This window comes from Leopardus geoffroyi, chromosome A1, assembly GCF_018350155.1.
Source record: "Leopardus geoffroyi isolate Oge1 chromosome A1, O.geoffroyi_Oge1_pat1.0, whole genome shotgun sequence".
Lineage (NCBI taxonomy): Eukaryota > Metazoa > Chordata > Mammalia > Carnivora > Felidae > Leopardus > Leopardus geoffroyi.
This window is the reverse complement of record NC_059326.1, coordinates 158,568,440-158,593,914: the sequence shown is the minus strand read 5'-3', so window position 1 is coordinate 158,593,914 and position 25,475 is coordinate 158,568,440. Positions and strand designations below refer to the sequence as shown.

At 37.8% G+C, this 25,475-nt stretch overlaps 2 protein-coding genes across 2 annotated transcripts in view; one reads left to right on the top strand and one right to left on the bottom strand.

Annotated features, from left to right (window-relative positions):
• The window catches only part of ERAP2 (endoplasmic reticulum aminopeptidase 2), a 41,029-nt gene extending 20,294 nt beyond the window's left edge, over positions 1 to 20,735 (bottom strand). Inside the window, 12 exon segments of the mRNA XM_045446137.1 lie at positions 747 to 860; positions 3,681 to 3,772; positions 3,775 to 3,834; positions 6,967 to 7,087; positions 9,837 to 9,949; positions 12,293 to 12,297; positions 15,987 to 16,015; positions 16,017 to 16,056; positions 19,976 to 20,254; positions 20,256 to 20,301; positions 20,304 to 20,378; positions 20,381 to 20,735. Coding sequence (XP_045302093.1) covers positions 747 to 860; positions 3,681 to 3,772; positions 3,775 to 3,834; positions 6,967 to 7,087; positions 9,837 to 9,949; positions 12,293 to 12,297; positions 15,987 to 16,015; positions 16,017 to 16,056; positions 19,976 to 20,254; positions 20,256 to 20,301; positions 20,304 to 20,378; positions 20,381 to 20,513 — 1,107 coding nt within the window. The 5' untranslated portion in view covers positions 20,514 to 20,735.
• The window catches only part of ERAP1 (endoplasmic reticulum aminopeptidase 1), a 129,561-nt gene continuing 114,823 nt past the window's right edge, over positions 10,738 to 25,475 (top strand). Inside the window, exon 1 of the mRNA XM_045498840.1 lies at positions 10,738 to 10,855. The gene's annotated coding sequence lies outside the window, so the exon portion shown is untranslated. The remainder of the gene's footprint in view (positions 10,856 to 25,475) is intronic.

Below are 25,475 nucleotides of genomic sequence, written 5' to 3'. Positions count from 1 at the left end.
CAATATTCCTTAAAATTGATTTTAAGTTTCTTTCCCCTTACATATTCCCCTTTTATCAGTTCTCTACTTCATAAAAGTGTAAATATAACACTCCTTCAGACATTATTTGAACTTTTACCATGTACCAAACCCTTGGATACAAAAATAAAATGGTTCTTATTTAGTGAAACACTTGCTATATGTCAGGACCTTACATTCATCATTTGTGATCCTTTCAACACCCTGCAAAGTAGATGCATTACGTGTGTTTTACAAGTAAGAATATATGAATATTTGGGATTTCACCAAGGATTCAAAACATAGCAGATAAGACGATACTCTGAATCCATATCTGTCTATACTATACTGGGCCAAATGCCTATCCCAAAGAGCTAATTAACCATCACAAACCAACTTGGTATGTAGTGTTTAGACTTCTTATGCCTAAGGAAAAAGACATGTTTGAAAACAATCTTTTCATAAATTTTGGGGAAGTGAATAGGCCTTTTGAAAATTCTGGAGGAGTGTGCCCAAATTATGCTTAATTTTCAGGTTATATGCCAAGAACTCTGCACAGGCTCTGTAGCCATGGGCACTGTCTTGTCCTATATCATTGGATATGGACAGTGACATTCTTTCCTCTTACCCCACATACTCAGCTGTATATTTGTGCTATTTCAGTTTTCTGTCCATAGATTTTTGGGTGAGGGATTTATGTTATGGGCTGAACTGTATGTAGGGTATGACATACAAAATTGTAAACTTACAAATTATAGCTTTGGATATGTAGCATTAAGTGGGATGAGTTCCACGTATGTTGCAAAACCTTCATTGAACCAAATATCATTCCATCATTTCATTGTAACCAGGTTGCCAAACCACTAGGAGGCAAAGACTCAATGTTATTAGAAATTAAACAAATATAAATATTACTAACTGTAGCAAAAAATGCAATGGGTGGTAACTTACTTCTTTCAGTAATTAAGGCCTTTCCTCTCTGTTACTCTTTTCACTCTGTACAGCTTCCTTGTACTGATTTCTGTGCCTTCTCTTCTCACCACCACATTTTTGCTTCTTGCTTCGCTTTTCTTTCTTTTGTGTCCTTATTGCCCCCAACTCTCCAGCTTCCATTTTATCCTCCCAACATTTCCTGGCTATTAGATTTAATATTAAGGAAGAAAATAAAACATTTTGTGGGGTAGTTTTTATTTCTTACACATTTATTACAATCTCACCTCATCCTTGATTTATGGGCTTTGGGGAAATATAAGCCAAAATATCTTTGGCAAAGTCACCTCATTACATTAAGTAGCAGGTACTTAAAAGAATCATAAGATTTTGTTTAGGACTCTCAGATTGTTACACAGTGTTACTGATGAGGACATTTAGTTGTTAACTTTTGCTCTGACTTCCCTCCAGGGATTAACTTGGACACTAAAGTGAATAAAGTTCTGAGATTTTAAATATATATAAATAAAATTAAAAGGATGCCATAAAGAAATCTAAATAGAAATTTACCTTTGACCTATATTTGATCTGTAACACCAGTTTTAAGTGTTACTACTTTTTCATGTACTTTTATATTTTATTTAGCCTATATGCACAATACTGTCCATCTAGTTTATCTGTTTTAGAATTGCAATCTCAAGAAGGATAGGAAATTAAACAAAAGGATTCCAAGATTCAGAAGAGCTTTCTTAAAATTATAGAACAGAATGTAGCTTCTAGAAACTGTTTAAGTTCTATTTCTTTTCTGATAACTCTCAGATCATTTTACAAGTGGGCACTGATCTTCCTGAAGTCATCTGTGAGAAGGGATGGGAGGTGTTTTCTTAATTTGAGAATTGATGAGTAAGAGAAATACAAGTTGAGCTGATTATGGTAACTTTACCAGTTAATAAGAGTGGTTTATTCATTCACTCATTCAATAAATATCTTTAGAGAACCTACTACATTATTCGGCAACATGCCATATGTTAGAAATATAAGATGTATATAATATATCTTCTGCCTCAATACAAATGATGGAGGTCAATGGTTAGATGGATAAATGCAATCAAGCATTATGGCGCTATGATCAGTGTCTGTACAAGGGATAGAGAAGATTCCAGGAGTTAAAAATCAGTTCTGCTGGGAGAGTGTGTAAGTTAGTTAGGAAATGACTCATTTCCTGAGTCTTGCAAGGGGTCTTCAGGTATGTTGCAAGTAATGTGTACTCTAGGCAGATCAAGCAGCAGAAGAAAAAGCATAAAGGATCAACACAACCTAGCATGTTTAGGAAATGGCAGGTGGTCTGGGATGGCTAACACTTAGGGTATTGACAAGACATGAGGCTGGAAAGGTGGAGAAGGGCTTCATCTTGGGGGCTTTATATGCCATGCTATGGACCCCTGACTCACTCAGTTGGCATTGGGAGTCTTTGTCAGAGTAAATGATCATATGGAGATCAACTGGGATCCAAAATAGTCCAAGACAAAAATTCCAATGCTGTCTGCTGCTTCAGCCCTAGACTCTGTGTCTCCATGAAACAGAAGTTATTAAAGGAAGGCCTAGGGGAGCCTCAGAGATAGAGTTCTCCAACCACTCCTCTATGAACATTCAGTAGAAAAATTAGAAATCCCCAGATTCAGTCAAGTGCTTTAGAGCTACCAGTGATTACTGATCAAACCCCCTAAGATGGGCCAGTGGGGAAATTCTAAACCAGAATAAGCCGCACATATGTTCTTAAAGTACAATGCTGAGCACGGCTCCTAGGTAATTGGATTTTTAGTTTGCTGTTTAAATAAAATCCAACTTATCATTATAGTAATGATAAAGGATAAAGTTAAAAATTAATAAGATATTACTAGCTTCTATAATAAAATGATATTTGTCTACTTGGTGAGAGAGAATTTGGGGGCCCTTAATAATTCACTGTGCTACTAGGGACTTTCAGAAATGAATAGAGTAGAAATAGTCTCTGATATCTATATAGCTAGTTTTATAGTTTCATATTTGTATCTAATACAGTGTTGATAGATGGGCCTTGGAAAGCTTAGCCTGCAAGAAATTGTAGCAGTAGCAGAGATCACTGTTGTCATCATTAATAACTAACACTGACTGATGGTCTGCTATATGGCAGGTACAGACACTTACCTGTAATTCTTAACAACAGTTCCAAGAAGCAGGAACTACTATTATTTAATTTTATAGATGAAGACACTGAAATTTAGAGAGTTAAGTAATGTCTAGGGTAGTGTCTAGGGTCAGCACCCTATGAGTACTTGGATGTGAAGTAATTCTTTGTGGCCATACAATGACATGTTCAAACTGAGGGGGTTTTATTTTGCCCTAGATTGGAATGCCATGGTACTAAGGAGAAATATTTTTAATAGAAATTTCTATTTGTAGAGTTTCTAATTCTGTGCCCCATATATCGGCTTAGTCCCTACCTTCTTTAGTAAAAGATATTTGAAGGCTTTGTCATGAAGAGTTTTAGAGGACACAGTGGCCACTTCTCTTGTGACAACACTCCTTTGTGAGTCTCATAGTCTAGAGATTGAGAACTCTGCTGTTTGACATATATGTTTGGTTTGAGAGTCTTCAAAGTCCTCTCTAAAGGTAAAATGATATAATTTTATGTTGTTTCAGGAAGACAGCTGGTGTCTGAAACAATGCTTTTTTTGGCCTGATAGTAAAAGAATGTCATGAGTGTTAGGTACCTGGTGTGCTAGTTCATGGGCTATGACTTTGGTGACCCACAGTCTATCAGAAGCAGAAGAGGTCTTGGGATCAAAGAGCAGTGATGTTTTTGATGTGTGATGAGGCCCCAATTTTCCATGGCTCCAGATTCAAAGTCAGGAATGGCAACTAGATCTAAGAAATAAGAACAACCATATTTGATCATTATGGCTTCTGCACCAGAAATGGAATTTGCTTCCTCCTCAAATACATTGTGATCCTTTAATGTATAAGCAGACTTTCTGAAAACTTTAAGACCATCGTAACATTGACATGGTATCTTGTAGTTGCACTGAAAATAATCAGTACCCATTATTAAGCAGCGTTAATTCTATCAATATGGTTTTGGTTGTAGCTGAAGTAACCTATTGACATGTGCTAAATTCTGAAAATACCTTGGGTGCATTACTGCTAAGAAAATGATTTATTTAAAAACACTCATATTGTATTTTATATTAAGACTAGTCAAAAACTTTGAAAGGTATCAAATAATTTCCAATATGTTTGAGATTCATCAAGACATATAATGAACTCATTTCTATAAAAGAGACATAGGATTGTAATTTCAGGAAAATGTGTTTTAAAAGCAATCTCTATGGTCAGTATTTTAATTGGTATTTCAAGAACATATAGCCTCTATTAAGAGCAAATGTCCTTCCAAGGCAGTAGAGGAAGAAAGCTGTGGCTATCAATTATTTCTGACCTCAATTTCCTTTTCAACATTGATATTTCCTCTACTTTTTTTTAAGTTTATTTTTTATTTATTTTAAGAGAGAGAGAGACAGCACGCGTGCCAGTGGGGAAGGGGCAGAGAGCGAGGGAGAGACAGAAGTGTAGAGCTTGAACTAACGAATTGTGAGATCATGATCTGAGCCAAAATCAAGAGTTGAACACTTAACCAACTGAGCCACCCAGGTACCCTGATGTTTCCTGTACTTCTTAACAAAGTCTTGAGGAAATAAAGTCAAATTTAATAATCTTTAAGCAACTCAGGTATAATGTATATTAATTTATATTGTATCTGTGTATGTGTACATGTATATCATTTGGCATCAATTTCATGTAGGTCAGAAAAAGTACTGTTTGGTTAAAAAGAAAGGTACTTTTTTAAAGTTTGAAATAAACCAAGTCACTTGGCTTGTAATTATATTGTCTGGAATTAATACAGGTTAATACTAGTGGATGGAAACAAATATTTCTAAGACAATCAAAAACAAATCAGCACCAGTAAAGATTAGTATTCATTAGCACTTCAAATGTGGAATAATTCCTTTTGTAAATTGCACTGATGATTTTATATTGGATTACTTCCCATAGTCATTAGAGATACTTATATCTAGTTTGATTTTTCCTAAACTACATGCTTCTTTTCAGTTATTTTTTAAATGCATTTCATATAATTTTCAAGGCTACATTTTTCAAGAACAGTGTAAGATTGTTGATGGTTGTTATCAGATCTTTCCTTGACTTTTGATATAAGGACAGTAAATGATTACAGGTAAATTTAGTATATCTGTATATAACACCGGCACTGTAATAATGCAGTGAGACTCAGGAACTAGAGGAATAAACTCTTGGAGGTGGCTTTTTATGGTCCCTTTTACCTCCTCTAAGAAAAAACTGCACAGGGGCGCCTGGGTGGCTCAGTCAGTTAAGCATCTGACTTCGGCTCAGGTCATGATCTCACAGTTCTTGAGTTCAAACCCCGCATCAGGATCTGTGCTGACAACTCAGAGCCTGGAGCCTGCTTTGGATTCTGTGTCTCCCTCTCTCTCTCTGCCCCTCCCCCACTCATGCTCTGTCTGTCTTCCTCTCTCTCAAAAATAAATAAACTTTAAAAAAAAAAAAGAAAAAACTGCACAGAGTTTGGAGTAAAAGGGAGCAAAGACATGCTAAGGAGTATGCTTTAATGTCCCCAAGGGAAAAAGAAAAAGTTTTGTCACTGTCAGAAATTCTAAAAACTGATCTACATATGTTATAAAACTTAAGTCATGGTTTGATATGTTCTGCAACATTATTAAAATCATAACTTCTATTTTTTAAGATAGAAAATTAATCCAAGATAGACTATGTGTATCTTCCTATATAAAGATCTACTACTAGCACATTCAAATTATCTATTTCCTCCAAGTTTTTTTTTTTAACCTGTGTCACATTCTTATCTTCCAAACGCAAATGCACTATAAACAGCTGGAGAGACAATTTTCAGCAGTTTACATAAATCTTTGGCAACTCTGAAGAAGGTTGCTGGTGGGGACGCCTGAGTGGCTCAGTCGGTTGAGCATCCGACTTCGGCTCAGGTCATGATCTCATACTCATGAGTTCGAGCTCCGTGTCGGGCTCTGTGCTGGCAGCTCAGAGTCTGGAGCCTGCTTTGGATTCTGTCTCTCTTTCTCTCTGCCCCTCTCCCACTTGTGCTCTCTCTCTCTCTCTCTCTCTCAGAATAAATAAACATAATAAAAAATGTTTAAAAAGGTTACTGGTGTTACACAAATATGGTACAGAAAAAAGTTGTGTGCTCTGAAAAATTCATCCAGTTATTATTTTTTATGTTTATTTATTTGTTTGTTTACTTATTTATTTATTTATTTATTTATGTATTTTTGAGAAAGAGAGAGAGTAAGCTGGGAGGGGCAGTGAGAGACGGAGAGAGAAATCCCAAGCAGGCACCGTGCTGTCAGCACAGTGCCCGTCATGGGGCTCCATCTCACCAATGAACCATGAGATCATGACCTGAGACAAAACCAAGGTAGTCTGCTTAACCAGCTGAGCCACCTAGGTGCCCCTGGAAAATTCATCCAGTTAAATCTAATATACAATGCAGCTATTTTAATTTTTTTTAATGTTTATTTATTTTTGAGAGAGAGCACAAGCAGGAGAGGGCCAGAGAGAGAGGGAGACACAGAATCCAAAGCAGGCTCCAGGCTCTGAGCTGTCACCACAGAGCCTGATGTGGGGCTCAAACTATGAACAGTGAGATCATGACTTGAGCCTAAGTTGGATGCCCAACCGAGTGAGCCCCTCAGACACCCCCAATGCAGCTATTTTAACAGGAACCTGATAAAAGAATAAAAAATGATTCACACTAGTTGAACTTCTCATAAATACTTTATTTTCTACAGTCAAGAACCATCTTTGAGGTACAAATTATTGCTTCCTGGGCTAACCGAACCCCTTCAGTAACTCATTTAAATCATATATACAGAAAGAAATCAAAGCAAGGTCTATAAGCAAAAGTAAAGACAATGACATGGAATTTGAACCTACCCAGTTTGGGGAGTGGATAGTTGATACCAAAGTAATGTTCATAAAAATCAAGGAGCTTTAATGATGCTTCCAAGGCATAATGTTTTTTACTCCATTTGCCTGCGGATGTGTAGACAGACACCTGGAAATGTTGATCAGAAGTAGTTTTTGAATGTCACAAATCCTTAGCACGATTCCATTCCTAACAGCCCTCACTCAAAGAAAGGTTGGCTGCATTTTTTGTTTGTTTGTTTTTATTATTCCAGTGCCTGGATATTTTATTTTTTTCTTTTTCTTTTTCTTTATTTAATTTATTTTTTAAATTTACATCCAAGTTAGTTAGCATATAGTGCAACAATGATTTCAGGAGTAGATTCCTTAATGCCCCTTACCCATTTAGTCCATCCTTCTTCCCTCAACCCCTCCAGCAACCCTCTGTTTGTTCTTCATATTTAAGAGTCTCTTATGTTTTGTCCCCCTCCCTGTTTTTATATTATTTTTGTTTCCCTTCCCTTATGTTCATCTGTTTTGTATCTTAAAGTCCTCATATGAGTGAAGTCATATATTTGTCTTTCTCTGACTGACTTACCGTCTAGTTCCAACCACATAGTTGCAAATGGCAAGATTTCATTCTTTTTGGTTGCCGAGTAATACTCCATTGTATATATATACCACATCTTCTTTATTCATTCATCCATTGATTGACATTTGGGCTCTTTCCACACTTAGGCTATTGTGGCTAACGCTACTATAAACATTGGGGTGCATGAGCCCCTTCAAAACAGCGTGTGTATCCCTTGGATAAATACCTAGGAGAGCAATTGCTGGGTCATAGGATAGTTCTATTTTTAATTTTTTGAGGAACCTCCATACTGTCTTCCAGAGTGGCTGCACCAGTTTGCATTCTCACCAGCATTGCAATAGAGACCCTCTTTTTCTGCATCCTGGCCAACATCTGTTGTTGCCTGAGTTGTTAATGTTAACCATTCTGACAAGTGTGAGGTGGTATTTCATGGTGGTTTTGATTTGTATTCCCCTAATGATGAGTGACATTGAGCATTTTTTCATGTGTCGGTTGGCCATCTGGATGGTAGACTGCATTTTAAAGAAATTATTGTGATACAATTAAGCATGCTATTAATAGGTGATAAGATGTTCCAAAAAGTGTTACAGCAAAAGTCGGTCTTAAAAATAATAAACAACCTTGTGTCTCCTGTTATAAATCCATTCCCTAGGTGCTTATCTTTAAATTTCAAGCTTTATTAATGAATCATATCATGAGATCCCACTTTAGCTCATCACTATCACGCATTCTAGTACTTCAGTGCTAGCCTTCCAGAGTTATGACTACCAGCACAAGTCAAATAAAATATAGGTCTATAAGGTGGAAAGCCTTCAAGAAGTTACTGGATCCACCTCCCCATCTAGTTTACTTTAAACTCAAAAATGCCCAAATATGTTCATTGACTCCCCCAAAGTAAATAGTCATTAAGTGGAAAAATTACAATTATATTCCACTTTTATTGGGTTTCAAGTATGGCGCCACTTTCATTTCATGATCTGCTTTCACGCTCTGAATTACCTAAAGTCCCTTGGAACTTTTATAGAAAGGATGTATTTATAGTTACCATTTTTTGGTGCCTTATCAGACACAGTGCTAAATGTGTACATGTGAAATCTAATTTAATCCTCTCAGCAACCTTATGAAAAGATGGAAACACATGGAAATTAAGTAACTTGCTCCAAGTTACCCATGTAGAAAACTGTAGAGCTGGGATGTGAAACCTAGGAAGCTGAATGGAACTTGCCCTCTTGAAGTAAACTGCCATCTGAACTCTCATATATGTATATCTATGCACACCTGTATCTGTGTGCAGAGACACTGTGTTATGTATGGAGATGCATCGCTCATAATATACATCTACACATCTGTAGTTATAATATGTGTATAAATTGAAATAGCCATTTTATAGATGTTTTTCATAGGCATATTTCATGGTTCTTTGAATGTTTTTATGTCTACATTTGGTGCCTCAGGGTAAGGAGATGATGATGATGATGATGGCAATGATGATGATGATGGTGATCATGATGGCTCTACTGATATTTGCAAAATTCTTTTTTTTTTTAATTTTTTTTTAACGTTTATTTATTTTTGAGACAGAGAGAGACAGAGCATGAACAGGGGAGGAGCAGAGAGAGAGGGAGACACAGAATCCGAAACAGGCCCCAGGCTCCGAGCTGTCAGCACAGAGCCCGACGCGGGGCTCAAACTCACGGACCGTGAGATCATGACCCGAGCCGAAGTCGGACGCTTAACTGACCAAGTCACCCAGGTGCCCCAATATTTGCAAAATTCTTTAAGATAATCGTTGGATATTATAAATTTGTGAAAATAATGAAGACTGTAAAAAGTATGAATTCTTCCTCTCATTAAGGAAAAAAGTTATAGAAAACAATTTAAAACAATCTGAATGTCTTAAAATAAGATGCTGATTAAAATTTTGTTGGTACTTCCATGCAGTATAATACTAAGTAATTATTAATGTAATATTATAGAAAAATATTTAATAGCATTCAATTGTTATGGCATACTAAGGTGAAAAAGGAGTTAAATAATCTTAAACATTATTTTGTAAATCATAGGTATATTCAACTACTGTATACACTCTTGTATACTGACATACATACAGAAAATATTTGGAAGGCTTACACTAATATTAACAGTAATTGTATCTTGATCATGGGATTATGAGTAACTTATTTATTTTTTTCCTATCTCTATTTTGTGAAACAAGCATAATATTTTGATAATAAGGGAGAAAGCTTAAGAAAGTAAAGAAAAACTCATTGCTGTCAGGACAGTGTATAAAATTAGAACTCAGTCTTACCTTGACCCCTGACGAGGTTGTGCCACTCACAGAGTTGAAATCACAAACTACGTAGGCTATAAGATATGTCCTCATTTTTACCGTAGTTTCAAAATGATCTTCTAAGAGGCCTCCTTTAGTTCAATCATCTTAACTTACATGAAGGGGAAAAAAATAGTATTTGTAAACCAGAGTATTTTACAATGTCTATGACTTAAGCCAGGTAACTTAGAGGAAGGTCCTGATGCTTTGAAGGATACTTGATGCCATTATAGGAGATCAATGGACCATCATACTATTCTCTGACCTCTCTTCCCTTTATTTCTTTTATCGTTGGACTTCCTTGAAGACACAATGTATTACTTTTGGGATCCGAAAATAATGCCAAATCTTACTTTGTTGCTTGAAAAAATAAAAACATTTTTGATGTTTCTACTTCCTTGAAAGGCAGTAATCTCCAACACCAGCATAAATTCAAGTTCTGCACTGCTAAGCAAAAATATCAAAGAATGTCTCCTTGCCCTTTGTTTGTTGTATGATAAATAAATCTCTGTTGCAGAAGGAAATGGGAAACAAAACTGAGTGGCATACTTTTCATTATCTTTTAATCCTCTTATTATTTATGTGTGAGGTAGGTGTTATTTCACAGGTGAGGAAACAGAGTCTCCAAAATGTTAACCGAATTGCCCAAGATCACAACGGTTAGTTCCACAGCAAGACCAAGGTGTGGATGTGACCGTGTGACTCCGAAGACATTGCTCATTCTTTCACTCGCTGTGTGACAGCTTGAGTCATAGTCTTATTTTATCTTTGCTTCATTGATTCAGCAATGAAAGCAGGCAGGCCAAGGAGGTCATTAGTAATTTAAGCTTCTGCCTATCTACAGAGGAAGTAAGAAGTTTTCAGCCTACAGACTGGTCAGCCACATCTATCAAATTCACTGAGTAATTACCAAATTCTATCTTTATTTTCTCCGGATGGCTTGTCCCAGAGATGGTCTCCACCATGGTACAATGATCCAAAATATGGAATGGATACAGGTCCAGTAATCTGAAAATTCTACTTTCTTTAAATTGGTAATAACTCTTAGACCAGCTTTCCCCTCCTAACACCCCTTTCAAGGCATCTGGCTTTTGACAGCACTAACCAGGGCTTGTTAAGCATGTTTTATCTGTTTGGATAAGATTGCAGTTTGCTTTGGCGAGACAAAATAGCTTGAAGTATTACCAGAAACTGCCTAGCCTACTTAAAAGAAAAATGTTTGTGCTATTTAATTCTACAGAATTCTATTTTAAAAAAATGAGTCCTTCAGTTTTAATAAAGCATATGACATTGGCCACGCACTCTAAGGAAGGTAGCAGTATATACAGGACTGTAATTTTTGCTTCTACCCTACAAGTTAATTTTGCAGAACAACGATCTCTTTTTTAAGGAGTCTGATTCAACCAGAATTCTATGAGCACATACTTCTAACAGAGGTTAGGATCATGGTAGGGGCTGGGGAGAGGGCATTATGACTGTAGTCTTACGACCAAACTCAGTAAAAAAGTCATTCAGTGAAGTGTGCTAGAGCCAGGAGAGGAGAGGGAGGCAAGGCTGTAGACTATGAGGGAGTGAAAGACTGTGACACTAGACACTGTGGTGCAAATGGCTAAGAGACAGAGGGGCATTCCCTCTGATTTCTCCCCCCAGATGAAAATGTGGCCCATGAAGGCTGTTTTGTTCACAAACCTGGAAGAACCCATGCAGATTAACATTGCCTTAAATGGAAGTGTATGGGGTATGAGTGTAAGTTCTTCCAGGACTGGTGATGTAAGTTCCAAGTACAGAACACTTGTTGGTAGACAAGAATTTAGCTGCTTTCTCAATTTTGGCAGAACTTTTCCTGCATAGCAAGTGTCACCAGCAAGTGTGTGTTCCTTTAAGGAATGAAGGGGACAAAGAAATGCCCAAAAGATATGCTGCCTCTACTAGTGCTTGGCCAGCTACGTCATTTCCCTTGAATCTTGTATTCTTAACTAAACAGATTGAGAATTTAGCATGTGTTGCTTCTTCCTAGAACCCACTTAATTGCTGCAGTTATTATGCAGATAGTAAGATTGTAGCATTAATTTGGTTGTCCTTTTTTGGTCAACCATGAAAGTCTGGGTTGGACATGTAAGAGAGAAGCAGAAAGTTAAGCCAGTATTTTCTGGGAAAGTCATGATCCAGACAACTGCACAAGTCACTTGAGGCAATGCAGATATTCAAGGATTGCATAAAATATTTTTGAAACATTGACTTATGTGTCTTAAAAATGAGAAGTTGGTGGAGGTTTCTAAGGATAAAAAAAATTAATTTTAATAGAATGAAATGGCAATTATACTTGCATCGCATGTTAATTAAAAGGCTTTAATAACTATATTTTTACTTTACCCTCCATGATTATTCATATGAAAAATGACCTTAATCAAAAAGCTGCCAGGAAAGAGACTGACCTGGCCTTAAATGAACATTCAGTTAGAAAACACACTTGAAGTTCAAGCAGAGGATCATTTTTAAGTGGAAATGAGTAGACAAATTAAATTGCTGTCTGTGTGATCAGGGAAAAACTAGGATATGTGTCACGCGGAGTGTAGTCACTTGTCCCCCTCGATCTGCTCTGCCAGTATTTCAAAGCAAATACTTTTACCAGCATTAAGCAGAAATCTAGGGAATTTCAGTGTCTAGTGTTACGGAACCATTTCTCCTCTTCAGCCATAGAGGCCGGTCACTGTGGAGGACAGAGAGAAAAACAGAGTAGGGCTCCTTGCTGGCCTATGATGGCCTGGCTCCTTCTGGGCTGCTCATTTTGCTGAAGCACTGTCAGAAGGACCTCTATTTTTGTCTCACTTTCCAAGCAGCCATTGGGAAAGATTTTATATTTTGCTCAACAACACAAATGGCAAGCACATCATTAGTGAGGAAATTTAAATAAGGCTCAGAGTCGGCCGTTATCTTTCAGAGTCTCTGAATTTTGGTGCAAATGAAGTGTTCAAACGTCTCTTTCAACTAAATACAAATGACTACAATAAGTAATACAATTATACATATTGTATAACTACAGTAAATAATTTTCATACATATTTTTGAGAACTACTTACAACTTAAAAAAAAAAAAAAAGGATTTCTAAGTTTCATCACAGACCATTAGAGCAGAATTTCTAGGGTAGGGTCCAGGCAGGGTTCTCTAGATCCTTCTGACTCAGGATGTGATGTCTGGACCAGCAGCAGTGGCCTCACCTGGAAGCTTGTTAAAAAGGCAGAATGTTGAGCCTCACCTCAAAAGCCGAATCAGAATCTAAATTTTAACAAGATCCTCAAATGATTCATTGGAGCATTAAAGTTTGAGAAGTGCTGCTCTAGGTGATTCTGAATGTCATCATTGGCCAAGTAACACAGATTTAAAAAGAACGCTGTTTTCATATGAATACAAATAAAACATAAATCACTTTGTTTTTTTTTGTTTTTGTTTTTCTTTTTTTAAAAAAGCTTCTGGTATAACAACATCCTAAAGAGAATGATGTTAAATTCTAGATGGATTGGGGTTATTATATAATATGTCGACGGATAAAACAAATTGATAGCTTACATCTTGAAACAAGAAATATTAAAAAAAAAAAAAAGGCAACAAAGACCAAGGTTCAGTTTAAGAATGATTCTCCCAAAGTTTCCAAAAGTGGCAATACCTTTGGCATATGTGTCCTCTTTCTCTTCTTATCGTGATTGAAAACTTGGTTTTATTTTTTTAATTTAAATTTTTAATGTAATTTATTGTCAAGTTGGCTAACATACAGTATATACGGTGTGCTGTTAGTTTTGGGGGTAGATTCCCATGACTTATCACTTACATACAACACCTAGTGCTCATCCCAACATGTACCCTCCTCAATGTCTGTCACCCATTTCCCCCTCTTCCCGCCCCTCCACCAAGAACCCTCAGTTTGTTCTCTGTATTTAAGAGTCTGTTATGGTTTGCCTCCCATCTTCTCTGTTACTATTTTTTCCCCTTCTCTTCCCCCATGGTCTTCCGTTAAATTTCTCAAGTTCCACATATGAGTGAAAACACATGATATCTGTCTTTCCCTGAACTGACTTATTTCACTTAGCTTAATACCCTCCAGTTCCATCCATGTTCCTGCAAATGGCATGGTTTCATTCTTTCTCATTGCCAAGTAGTATTCAATTGTATGTATAAACCTTATCTTTTTTATCCATTCATCACTTGATGTACATTTAGGCTCTTTCCATAGTTTGGCTATTGTTGAAAGTGCTGCTATAAACATTGGGGTACATGTGCCCTTATGCATCAGCCCTCCTGTATCTTTTGGATAAATTCCTAACAGTGCTATTTCTGAGTCGTAGGGTAGTTCTATTTTTAATTTTTTGAGGAACCTCCACTCTATTTTCCAGAATGGCTGCCCCAGTTTGCATTCCCACCAACAGTGCAAGAGGCTTCCCATTTCTCCACATCCTCACCAGCATCTGTTGTTTCCGGAGTTGCTAATTTTAGCTGACTTGTGTGAGGTGGTATCTCAGTGTGGTTTTGATTTGTATTTCCCTGATGAGGAGTGATGTCGAGCATCTTTACATGTGTCTGTTGGCCATCTGGATGTCTTCTTTGGAAAACTATCTATTCATGTCTTCTGCCCATTTCTTCACTGGACTATTTGAGAAAAGTTGGCTTTAAACAGTGGTTCATCCACATAGACCAATGGAATACAATAGAGACTTCAGAATTGGACCCACAAAAATATGGCCAACTAATCTTTGACAAAGCAGAAAAGAATATCCAATGGAAAAAAGACAGTGTCTTTAACAAATGGTGCTGGGGGAACTGGACAGCAACATGTAGAAGAATTAAACTAGACCACTTTCTTACATCATTCACAAAAATAAACTCAAAATAGGTGAAGAACCTGAATGTGAGACAGGAAACCATCAAAACCCTAGAGGAGAAAGCAGGGAAAAACCTCTCTGACCTCAGCCCCAGCAATTTCTTACTTGACACATCTCCAAAGACAAGGGAATTAAAAGCAAAAATGAACTATTGGGACCTCATCAAGATAAAAATCTTCTGCACTGCAAAGGAAATAGCCAACAAAACTAAAAGGCAACAGAGAGACTAGGAAAAGATATTTGCAAATTACATATCGGATAAAAGGCTAGTATCCAAAATCTATAAAGAACTCACCAAACTCCACACCCCAAAAACAAATTATCCAGTGAAGAAATGAAGAAGGGAAGAGTACATGAATAGACACTTTTCTAAAGAAGACATCCAGATGGCCAACAGGCACATGAAAAGATGCTCAACATCACTCCTCATCAAGGAAATACAAATCAAAACCACACTGAGATACCACCTCATGCCGGTCAGAGTGCTAAAATGAACAAATCAGGAGACTATAGATGCCGGAGAAGATGTGGAGAAACGGGAACCCTCTTGCACTGTTGGTGGGAATGCAAATTGGTGCAGCCACTCTGGAAAACAGAGTGGAGTTTCCTCAAAAAATTAAATATAGATCTACCCAATGACCCAGCAATAGCACTGCTAGGAATTTACCCAAGGGATACAGGAGTGCTGATGCATAGGGGCACTTGTACCCCAATGTTTATAGCAGCACTCTCAACAATACCCAAATTATGGAAAGAGCCTAAATGGCCATCAACTGACAAATGGATAAAGACGATGTGGTTTATATATACAATGGAATACTACTTGGCAATGAGAAATATTGAAATCTGGCCATTTGTAGCAACGTGGATGGAACTGGAGAGTATTATGCTAAGTGAAATAAGTCAGGCAGAGAAAAGACAGATACCATATGTTTTCACTCATATGTGGCTCCTGAGAGACTTAACGGAAGACCAGGGGGGGAGGGAAGGAGGAAAAAAGAGTTACAGAGAGGGAAGGAGGCACACCATAAGAGACTCTTAAATACTGACAACAAACTGAGGGTTGACGGGCGGTGGGGGAGAGGGGAAAGTGGGTGATGGTTATTGAGGAGGGCACCTGTTGGGATGAGCACTGGGTGCTGTATGGAAGCCAATTTGACAATAAATTATATATATATATATATATATATATATATATATATATATACATATATATATATATGTATATATGTATGTATATATGTACATACATACAGTGGTTCATGAAAGCAAGGAAAAACCAATCCGTGAATGGGTTGGCTCAAAATCCATTACTGCAATTATTCTGTGAAATGAAGAAGCCACCAGACAGATTATACAAGTGAAACCAAGAAAATAATGAACTATACCTTCAGAACACAGCTTATCAAACCTGGAGGTGATATATTTGACTTGTAAAACTTCCCAAACTATAATTTTAGTGAATCTAGGCTGTCTTTTTAAATAAAACGGGTAAAATTTTGTTTACTAGCTGCCAATCATGAATAATGAACAGTGCTGGGCATTCTACTTGCATGGTCTCCTTCATACTCATAGTAGACAAGGATATTGAGGCTCAGAGAATTTGAATGACCCTACCAGGATCCTTAGCCACTAAACAACTGACATGGGCATGCCCAATCAATTTGACACCAAAACTAAGATATTAGTAGTTCAGCACTGTCTTTAAACCTAAGGGGCCCTTAATCAGAGATTTGAATACTTGTGAATATGAGTGATGTCTTAGGTTGTGCTCTCAGAAAGCAGACCCTGATTTATTAAAAACATGCTTCCAGAAAACCAGTAAGGAGTGAAGGAAGCAGGACAGGGTAGGGGAAAAAGCCAGGTTGGGTCCAGCTTCAGCCTGATCTCTGGAGAAGCTCTGGAATGGAAACTATACATTTTAAGTTTTCCCCTACTGAAGGCAAGGAGCTGAGTTTTCATACTTTGTACCATTTGTACCCCATGGGGGACCTAACTCCCAGAAATGTCTAGCTCTCTCTGCTTGCTGGCAAAGTAGTTCCAGTTCTCAGACTATAATAGGTACATAGATATTCTGACAAATCTCTATACCTCATCACCTTGATAATACTTGAAATTGAATTATAGATTTATTCTTTGAACTTTAAACTTCCATTAAGAAACAAACTGGCAGAGCAGATTTTTATTGGAGAAGGAGGGAAGAATTAAAAAATCTCTAGGGTTAGATAAAGAGTAAGAAGGACTCGGAGGGAAAAAAGAGGGGCTGTCAGGATAATTGTGAATCAATTTATTTTGTATCTACAATACAGATTGGAAAGATGAGGCTGGTGATCTAAACGATTTGCTTGGAACTTGGGGCCTTATTTGGATTTGGTAGCAGCTACCACATGTAAAGGAATTCCACACGCCTAGAATAATTTTCACTATTGTGAAATTTTGTTTATAGTAAGCCTACATGGAGAAAGCAAAAAATCTAATATTTTTTCTGCTATTTGCACCATTAGTTTTAGCTCTGCATATGAAGTAGTAATTTATTGCTTCTCAAAGAATGATTGTTGACTAGATTATTTTTATATTTTAGGTTAAGTTGTACTTGTGTGTGTGAGACAGACAGTGAGAGAGAGAGAGAGAGAGAGAGAAAGGTATCCATAAGAGTCTGTTGACATTGTCCTGCAAAATCATCCTACATGTTAGACCTACTAGGGGACTGAGTATGAAGAGAACCAATTAATCATAAGAAGAGTCAGAAATAGCCTAAAGTTAGTTATGTGAGACATGTTGAAAAGTCCTCCACCTTTACTGAAAAAAATCCCCCCTCCAGTTTCCCACATCTCCCAAAATGATATTCTTTTTTTTTTATTTTTTTTAATGTTTATTTATTTTTGAGACAGAGAGAGACAGAGCATGAACAGGGGAGGGGCAGAGAGAGAGGGAGACACAGAATCTGAAACAGGCTCCAGGCTCTGAGCGGTCAGCACAGAGTCTGACGCGGGGCTCGAACTCACGGACCATGAGATCATGACCTGAGCGAAGTCGGACGCTTAACCGACCAAGCCACCCAGGCGCCCCTCAAAATGATATTCTTAAAAACTATTTCCTTTGGGTGGACTCTTTGTCACTTGAAAAAAAGAAAAAAAAAAAAACATTACTGGTCACATGTTACCTCAGGGAGAAGAAATTGATGACAAAGTTCCTACCCAATACTATGTTGGCCTGAGAACAGACCCATGAGAGTTGAGGATGCAATGAAGAATCCCCAGGGGGATGGGCAAAGACCTGGGCCTGGGGAAGGACTGTCCGAAGTGTACTGCGGGCGGGTTTGAAGTGTGGGGGGGGGGGGGAGGGGGGAGGGTGGTCACAGGAATCCTCAGAGGGTAATGAGCACCTAAGGTGGGAAAGAAGTGATATGTAGCAGACATTGCTAAAGTCACCTACTCACTTTCCTTTTTCACTTCCAATGGAATTCTGATTTTACTCAGGAAGATAGTGAGTCCAGATAAAAGAACCACCTCTTCACATTCCCTTGCAGCTTGGTGGGGCAGTATGACTCATTCTGGCTTGGTCAGTATTTGGGTGAGAAAACTTTGTAAAAGGAATTACACTCAGTTGGAATGTTTCTTTTTGTCTTTTTCTCCCCCTTTCCTTCCCCCTTCTTCCCACCTACAATGTGGACTTGATGCCTAGAGGTGCAGAAATAATTCTGTATTGGGAGGAAGGCCACATGCCAAGGGTGCTGAGCAGAGAGGTAGAAGAAGCTTGGGTCCTGGACAACACTGAAGACTGCTGTAACATACCTGAGCTGTCCTGTTTCTGGACTTCTTGTTGCAAGAGGAAAATGATTCTCTGTGTGGTTAAGCCATTGTATTTAGGTTTTTCTAACTGGCAATTGGATGTCCCTGATAAAAGGTGGGAAAGCACTGAAACTAGACTCCTCTTCCCTCCCAGATGGACCCTGGCCCTGGACAACCAAATCATCCACCATGAAGCACCACTGATTCCTCTTTTTTTCTAATCTCACATAACTAATATATCACCAAATTCTCTCTGTTTCACCCTCTAAGACAAATGCCAAGTTCCATCACTTCACTCCAGAAGCATGGTCACTAGCCTGGCTTAAGCTACCCGTATTTCTTGGTTCTACCACTGCAATGACCTCCTAAATGATTATTGTCCTCTACGTCCCCCTCTCTATAATGTATTCTTAACATACACTTGAGCTTTATGGAGCATACATCGGATCAGAACCTCCTGATGAATCCCCATGGCACTGGAGTAAAAGTCTAAACTCCTTGCAAGAGGCTCAAAGTCTTTTATGATCTGACCCCTCTCTACTCTATTGTCACTCTCTATTGTACTCTCTACTCCATTGTCACTGTCCTCAAGCCATGCTGGTCAATCAGTCAAACCTCAGACCCTTTGTACTTCTTGCTCCCTTTTCTGGAAATACTCTACCCAAAGATGTCCTCATGATTTTTTCCTTTTTTTAAAAAAAACACTATTCTCAGTTTAAATGCAACTCCTTGGCAGGGACTTTCCTGACCACTTAGATAAATTAGTTCCAATCCCCAGCTACCCTTTCTTTCTATTTTAGCACCTTATTTTATTTCCTTCATAGCACTTATCATTTACCTTGTCCGTTTAATTTATTTTCTTGTCCTGGTTGTCCCTTCCCACATATCTCACCACTGCACATTCCATGCCTAGAACAGTGCCTGGCATATAGCATGTAGTGTTCAATAACCATGAACTGATCAAATTGACTATATTTGTCAATTCTCCAGACTTGTTCCTGCCTCCTGGATTTGAGTCATGCCATTTCTTGGGCAATGTACACACACTCTCCTTCTTCTCTCTCAACCTAAATCTCATTTAGACATTTAGAAATTGCATTTCTGTCTAGTCCCATATCAAGACTCACCTCCTTTGAGAAGCCTGCCCTATTTCACCTTTCTGTGCCATCCATCACCATCCTCCCCCCAGCACATAAACATGTTTACCTTATTACAGTCACATACTGGTGTCTCCTTCTAGTGATTCTCCCTCTAGCTGTTTATGCTTCTGCACTCTGTGTTCCCATCTTTACCGAGATTTCCTTAAGAAATGATGGAGCTGCTGCTTCTTCCAAGTTTTTCACAGTTTACTGAGCTTTCCATAAATGACTGCTGAAATGTGTTTCTGGCAAAAAGATGTAACCCATTAGGAAAGTAATCACAAGAGACTAAACAGCTAGAGCAATGTCCTACCTTGTTTTACCACCACAAGCTCTGTATGTGCTTTTATAAAACCCTTCAAAACCACCGGCTGACTTGGCCTAGAGGTCAATGGCTGCAGCTTAACTCAAATCAGCCATGAGTTTCTCTAGAGCCAGAAGTGCAATTTGTTGATGAGCAGCAAAACTCAAAACATTCAGCTTTTTTCCTGGTTTCCTGTGTCTCAAATCTTCCTCTGATCGAAGGATGATATTCATGATTTCAAGATCTTTGCTGTGCAAGATGATATATAGTGTGGCATCTCTGATCATTCTTCTCATATGTGATAAAGCCCAGGGAGGTAAGATTTGGATGGACCAATCATAGTGAAGGGTAATGACCATGCTGGGGAACCTTAGCTCATTCCAAAGAAATGGTTCCCCGTTGGTGGCTACTAAGCCCCAGGGCCCTTATTGAACTGATCAATAGATGGCATTGAAAATTGAGAACAAATGCATATTTTGGGTATGATGGTTGGACAGTAAAATCCCATATAAATATTAAATATCAGTTTTCTGCATGATTTGGCCATTTCAGAAATCTATTTTCCAGAAGACAGATTAATATCCAGGCTAAATCTCATAATATTCTCCAGCACTGCACTAGCTCTAGTTACGTCACACTGATCAATGTGTGGATTTGATCTAGAAGGAAAAAAACAAAAAACAAAAACATTTATAGCATGTAAAAAAAGAATCCAATTAATAAACAAAACTTAAAAAAAATAAAAGTGGATATGTGAATGGAGAAAACCTGCACTCTGTCAGAATCAAGCCAATAACCACACAATAAAGTAGAAATTGAGCTATCATTTGGTTATTACAAATAAAAATCATTTAGAGTTCATATGAAGGGACTCTGCCTCAAAATTGCATGTATAGAATTCCCTCTATATTCCTATGCAAAGAGCATAAGGCAGGTATGCAAACTCATTGCATGTTAAATGCTTTTAACATTTGTCTACATCATTCTAAGAGTATTCTGGACATCTGATAATAAGCTGCACAGTTGGTCTCTATTTTGTCTTAATGAGTCACAAAGAAACTCTATATTTTTTGGATGCCAGATATTATTATAAATAGCATTGAACTTTATCTCTTTCAATAAATAACATCTTCTGAATGGCCTTATTCTATAGCCATGGGTGGAAAAGTTGCTGGTCAAGTTAGGTTTTTAATTTTGGCATAATTCCAATATATCAAAAACTATAGAATAAAATTTTGAGTTTATAATATTCTTAGTGAAAATATTTAAAAAGTTGTTTTGGTGCTTGTCATCTTAGGCTACCTTTGAAAATGAAATTATATCAAACTGAATTCACTGCCTCTAAATAGAATTAAGATTATTTCTTCTTATCCAAAGGGTAAAAATATAAAATATAAAATTAGGACAAACAATACGGTTAGTTTACATAATTCAGCTCTGGCTCCCATCCTGCCAGCTGCCTCTACTTACTTCCAGCTCCAACTCAATCCATGAATGGTTTCCTTTCCTTTTCTTTTTTATCATTAACAAGTTCTTTAGAATTAATTATCCAGTTATTTTAATTTTCTAATTTGTAATATTAATGTAGACAAACAGATATTGTTAAAGGAACCAGAACAACAAAAACAAAAAGAAGAATAGACTAATGGTCAAATGATGACACTTCTTATTCACTAAAGCCAAGATATGGAAGCAACCTAGTGTCCATCAATGGATCAACAAGTAAAGGTGATGTGGTATGCATTTCTGCAATGGGATGTTATTCAGCCATGAGAAAGAAGGAAATACTGCCATCTACAATAAAATGGATGGAACTTGAGGACATTGTGCTAGGTGAAATAAATCAAACAGAGAAAGGCAAATAAGTACTATACACCAAGTATGTTTGGAATCTTAAAAAGCTGAACTCAGAGAAATAGAGAGTAGCATGGTGGTTACCAGGAGTTGTGCAGTGGGGGAAATGGATACAAACTTATAGTTAAAAGATTTAACAACTTCTAGGGATCTATTGTACAGCATGATGATTATAGGTAATAATACTGTATCTTATACTTGAATGTTGAACAGATTCTCAATGTACCTTCAAAAGAGTAGATCCGTAATGTTCTCACCACAAAAAAGAAATGGTAATTATGTAATGGGATGGAGGTGTCAGCTAAGGCTATGGTGGTAATCATTTTGCAATACATTATTGTATCAAATCAACACTCTGTACACTTTAAACTTACATAATGTTATATGTTCATTATGTCTCAATAAAGCTGGGGAAATTTTTTTATTAAAAAAAAGACACTTTTCTCTTTTTAAGATAAGCATTGAATCATGGCTACCAAACATCAGTGTTCCAAGAACCTCTGATACGCAAAACCATCAGTGGTTTATTAGCTTAAATTTCTGATTGCTTAAAAAATGAAACTGCTTATTTGATAGGTCATGAGCTTGGGAATCAGAGTGTTTAGATTCCAATACTAGTTCCAGCACACTTACCTGTATGATTTTTGGGCAAATTTTCTTATTTTTTTGAGTGTAAGTTTCCTCACCTTAAAAAACAGTGTCATAATCATACCATCCTTACTTTAGGAGAATTAAATGAAATAATTCATGTGAAGAATTTGGCATAGCACTGAAATTAGCATATACAAAGCACATAATGAAGGTAAAATATTAAATTATTATAACTTGGAATCTCTGGCCTAAATTTAAGATTAGTTTTTTCCCCTACTTGCAATGGACATACTCCTGGAAAGCTGTATTTTATTGGTGAGACTGAAGAGAAAGGCATTTCTATTTACTCATATGGCCTTTAACGTTAGATCTGATAGGGACTTAGGCCAGCGAGTGTAAGTCTTTGGCATCCAGATAAAGAAGCTGAGAAGTGACTTTCCCAAAATCACATGGGGAATTTGAAGCAAAATTAGGACTAAAATACAGTCCTTTGATCTTTAGTCTAGGGAACTTTCCTTTATATTATTGACCACCTTCAGTAGCATTGCAGTGAACAAAACATGGAAGACACAGGAATTGCAGCCAGTGTTTGGGAAAGGCTAAATTTAGATCTCCAAAAAAGAGTTGAGTCGTTACAACAGAAGGATTCTTGAATCAATTCCCAACCTTAAATTCGCATATTTTTCAAGGCAGTAATGCCAGATTCATCCCCTTTCTCCAGAGCCTCAGATTAGATTACAAGATCCCAATACAGCAGTTTTACACCCTAAGTTCAGGTCATTATCGTCACTGAAAAATTCTGAGTTTTAAGAAAAATTAGAGAAATGTTGATGTGTTACCTTAATCCACGCTGTTGAAGATTTGAATGAAGCAGAATTTACTTTTAATTTCACTTTCTGTTTAGACTCAGAACTTGGCGTACTTCCTAGGGCGCCTAGGTGGCTCAGTTGGCTCAGGTCATGATCTTTCAGTTCGTAGGTTTGACTCCACATGGACTCTGGCTGACAGCTCAAAGCCTGGAGCTGTTTCAGATTCTTTGTCTCCCTTTCTCTCTGCCTCTCTCTCTCTCTCTCCCTCTCAAAAATAAATAAACGTTACAAAAATTTTTTAAAAAAAAGAACTTTGCATACTTCCTGATTACAGCACCGGCTGGTTCATTTTTGTATATTCGAATGGGGCTTAGGACAAGAACTTTAGTTCAGAAAGCACCAGATTTCCTCCTTGCTTCAAATCCTCCTCCATTATCAGTGATTAGACCATATAATTATTTTGATTCTGCCCCTCTCCACTATGTTACCAAGTCATTTTGATTCCTCATTTTCAATCTCTTTTTAGTCAACTTTTAAAATATTCCCACAGTCATTAAAGCAATCTAGGTCCTCAATACTCCTCACAAACAGGCCTCCCTAGTTCCTCAAGCCCTGGTCCGGAAGTTTACTAGTATGATGCCAGCTAGCAGATTCATCCTGTACACTATTGCTTGATCATGCCACCCCCTGCTTAAAACCTTTCCATGGTTTCCTCCCATTTACACACAGATGCAGCTCTCCATATTGAGACCATGGGGGGCCAACTGACAGCCTATGTGCCACATGGATTCTTTCATGTTCTGCCTGGTTGTTTTGTTTAGATCCTAGGGCATTGAAGGGTGATAGAGCCATACAAGTGTTATTCTCAAGTGAAATATAACAAGCTTGGCTCTCATTGTCTCACAGACCTTCTACATATACTGGTATTCATGCCTTGTCCTGGTGTGCATTTGAGTTTGCAGCTTGTGCTTTGGCTCAACATTCAACCACTGCTATGAGTAGATCCTAGTTAACTCTCAAGTGTTATTTCTTTTTCTCCTACTATATTTTATCATTTCACTCTGGATAAACAATTTGATAAAGCAGAATGAGCAAAAGTCAAGGAGGTGGTCTATACCTAGGGTTGAATGGGGTCTTTCAGAGTGGCATTTAGTGTAGTTAGGGGGGCACCATGGGGAGGCGAGGTTGGCTGGAAACAGGTGAGTGGGGGAAAGGGCACATAGAACAAGACGCACCATGGTCATCTCTTGGATACCTATTTCTACAGCAGGGAGGGAAGGGTTGAAGGATATATAGGAAGCTGAGGGTAATTTGATGACACTCCTTGCCACAGGGTTGAGCTCAGTTGTGTGTGTTTTCTCAGAACTCTGCCCTGCCCATGAGAACAGAAGTGATGAGGGAGAATGAGGAAACAAGGTTCTGGGATTAATCTGCAAAATCTTGTAAGACAAAGTTCATTAAGGTCCAGGTCACCTCAGAGCTAATTACTTAGAACTATTTCTCACCAAAAAGGGTTTCTAATTTTTTTTTTTCTGGTAAGAGAATAAGCTTGGGGATGTTTGTGACCTAGGGAATTTACATATCTCACTCTTTCACTTTGTTCTGGTCTCCTGAACTCTCTGCCACTCAGACTCTTCTTAGTGGCTCTCTCTAAAACAGGACTCCTACCTGAATGCACCCCTGTTTGCTACCACCCAGGGTCTATCACCTCAGCCTGCTTTATTTTTTCTTTCTTACCATTTATCAATTCCTTATACTTCATGATGTATTGATTTGTTTGTTTTATCTACCTCTCTGCTAGAACATAAGCTTCTTGAAGGCGGGAAGTTCGTCTACTTTGCTCACTGATGAATGCCCAGAGCGTAGAGCAGAGCCTGGCTTCTCAGTTCATATCTGCTGAATGAGTGAATGTGTTTTCAATATTTTTAGTTTTTTTCCCCTTTTTTCTTTTCAGATTGCCCTGTATTCACTCCATGCTTCAGGCAGGCAAGGGAACTTTGCATTTATGGATGTGCCCAGCATTTCTTCCTCTTATTAAAGACGCACTCTATGTGCAATACATCTCTCTCAGTGTCCTCTGTGTAAACCTACTTATCACAAGGCAAATGCCACCTTGGAAGTGACACATGCTCCCTTCCAGTCCCTAGCTAACTATAAGGACTTGTTTAGTTAGTGCTAGTCCACCTTACCTTCTGCTAACAGGTTTGTGCTTCATATTCTTCCTTAAATGATCATTTCCTGAATGGTAGGGACCA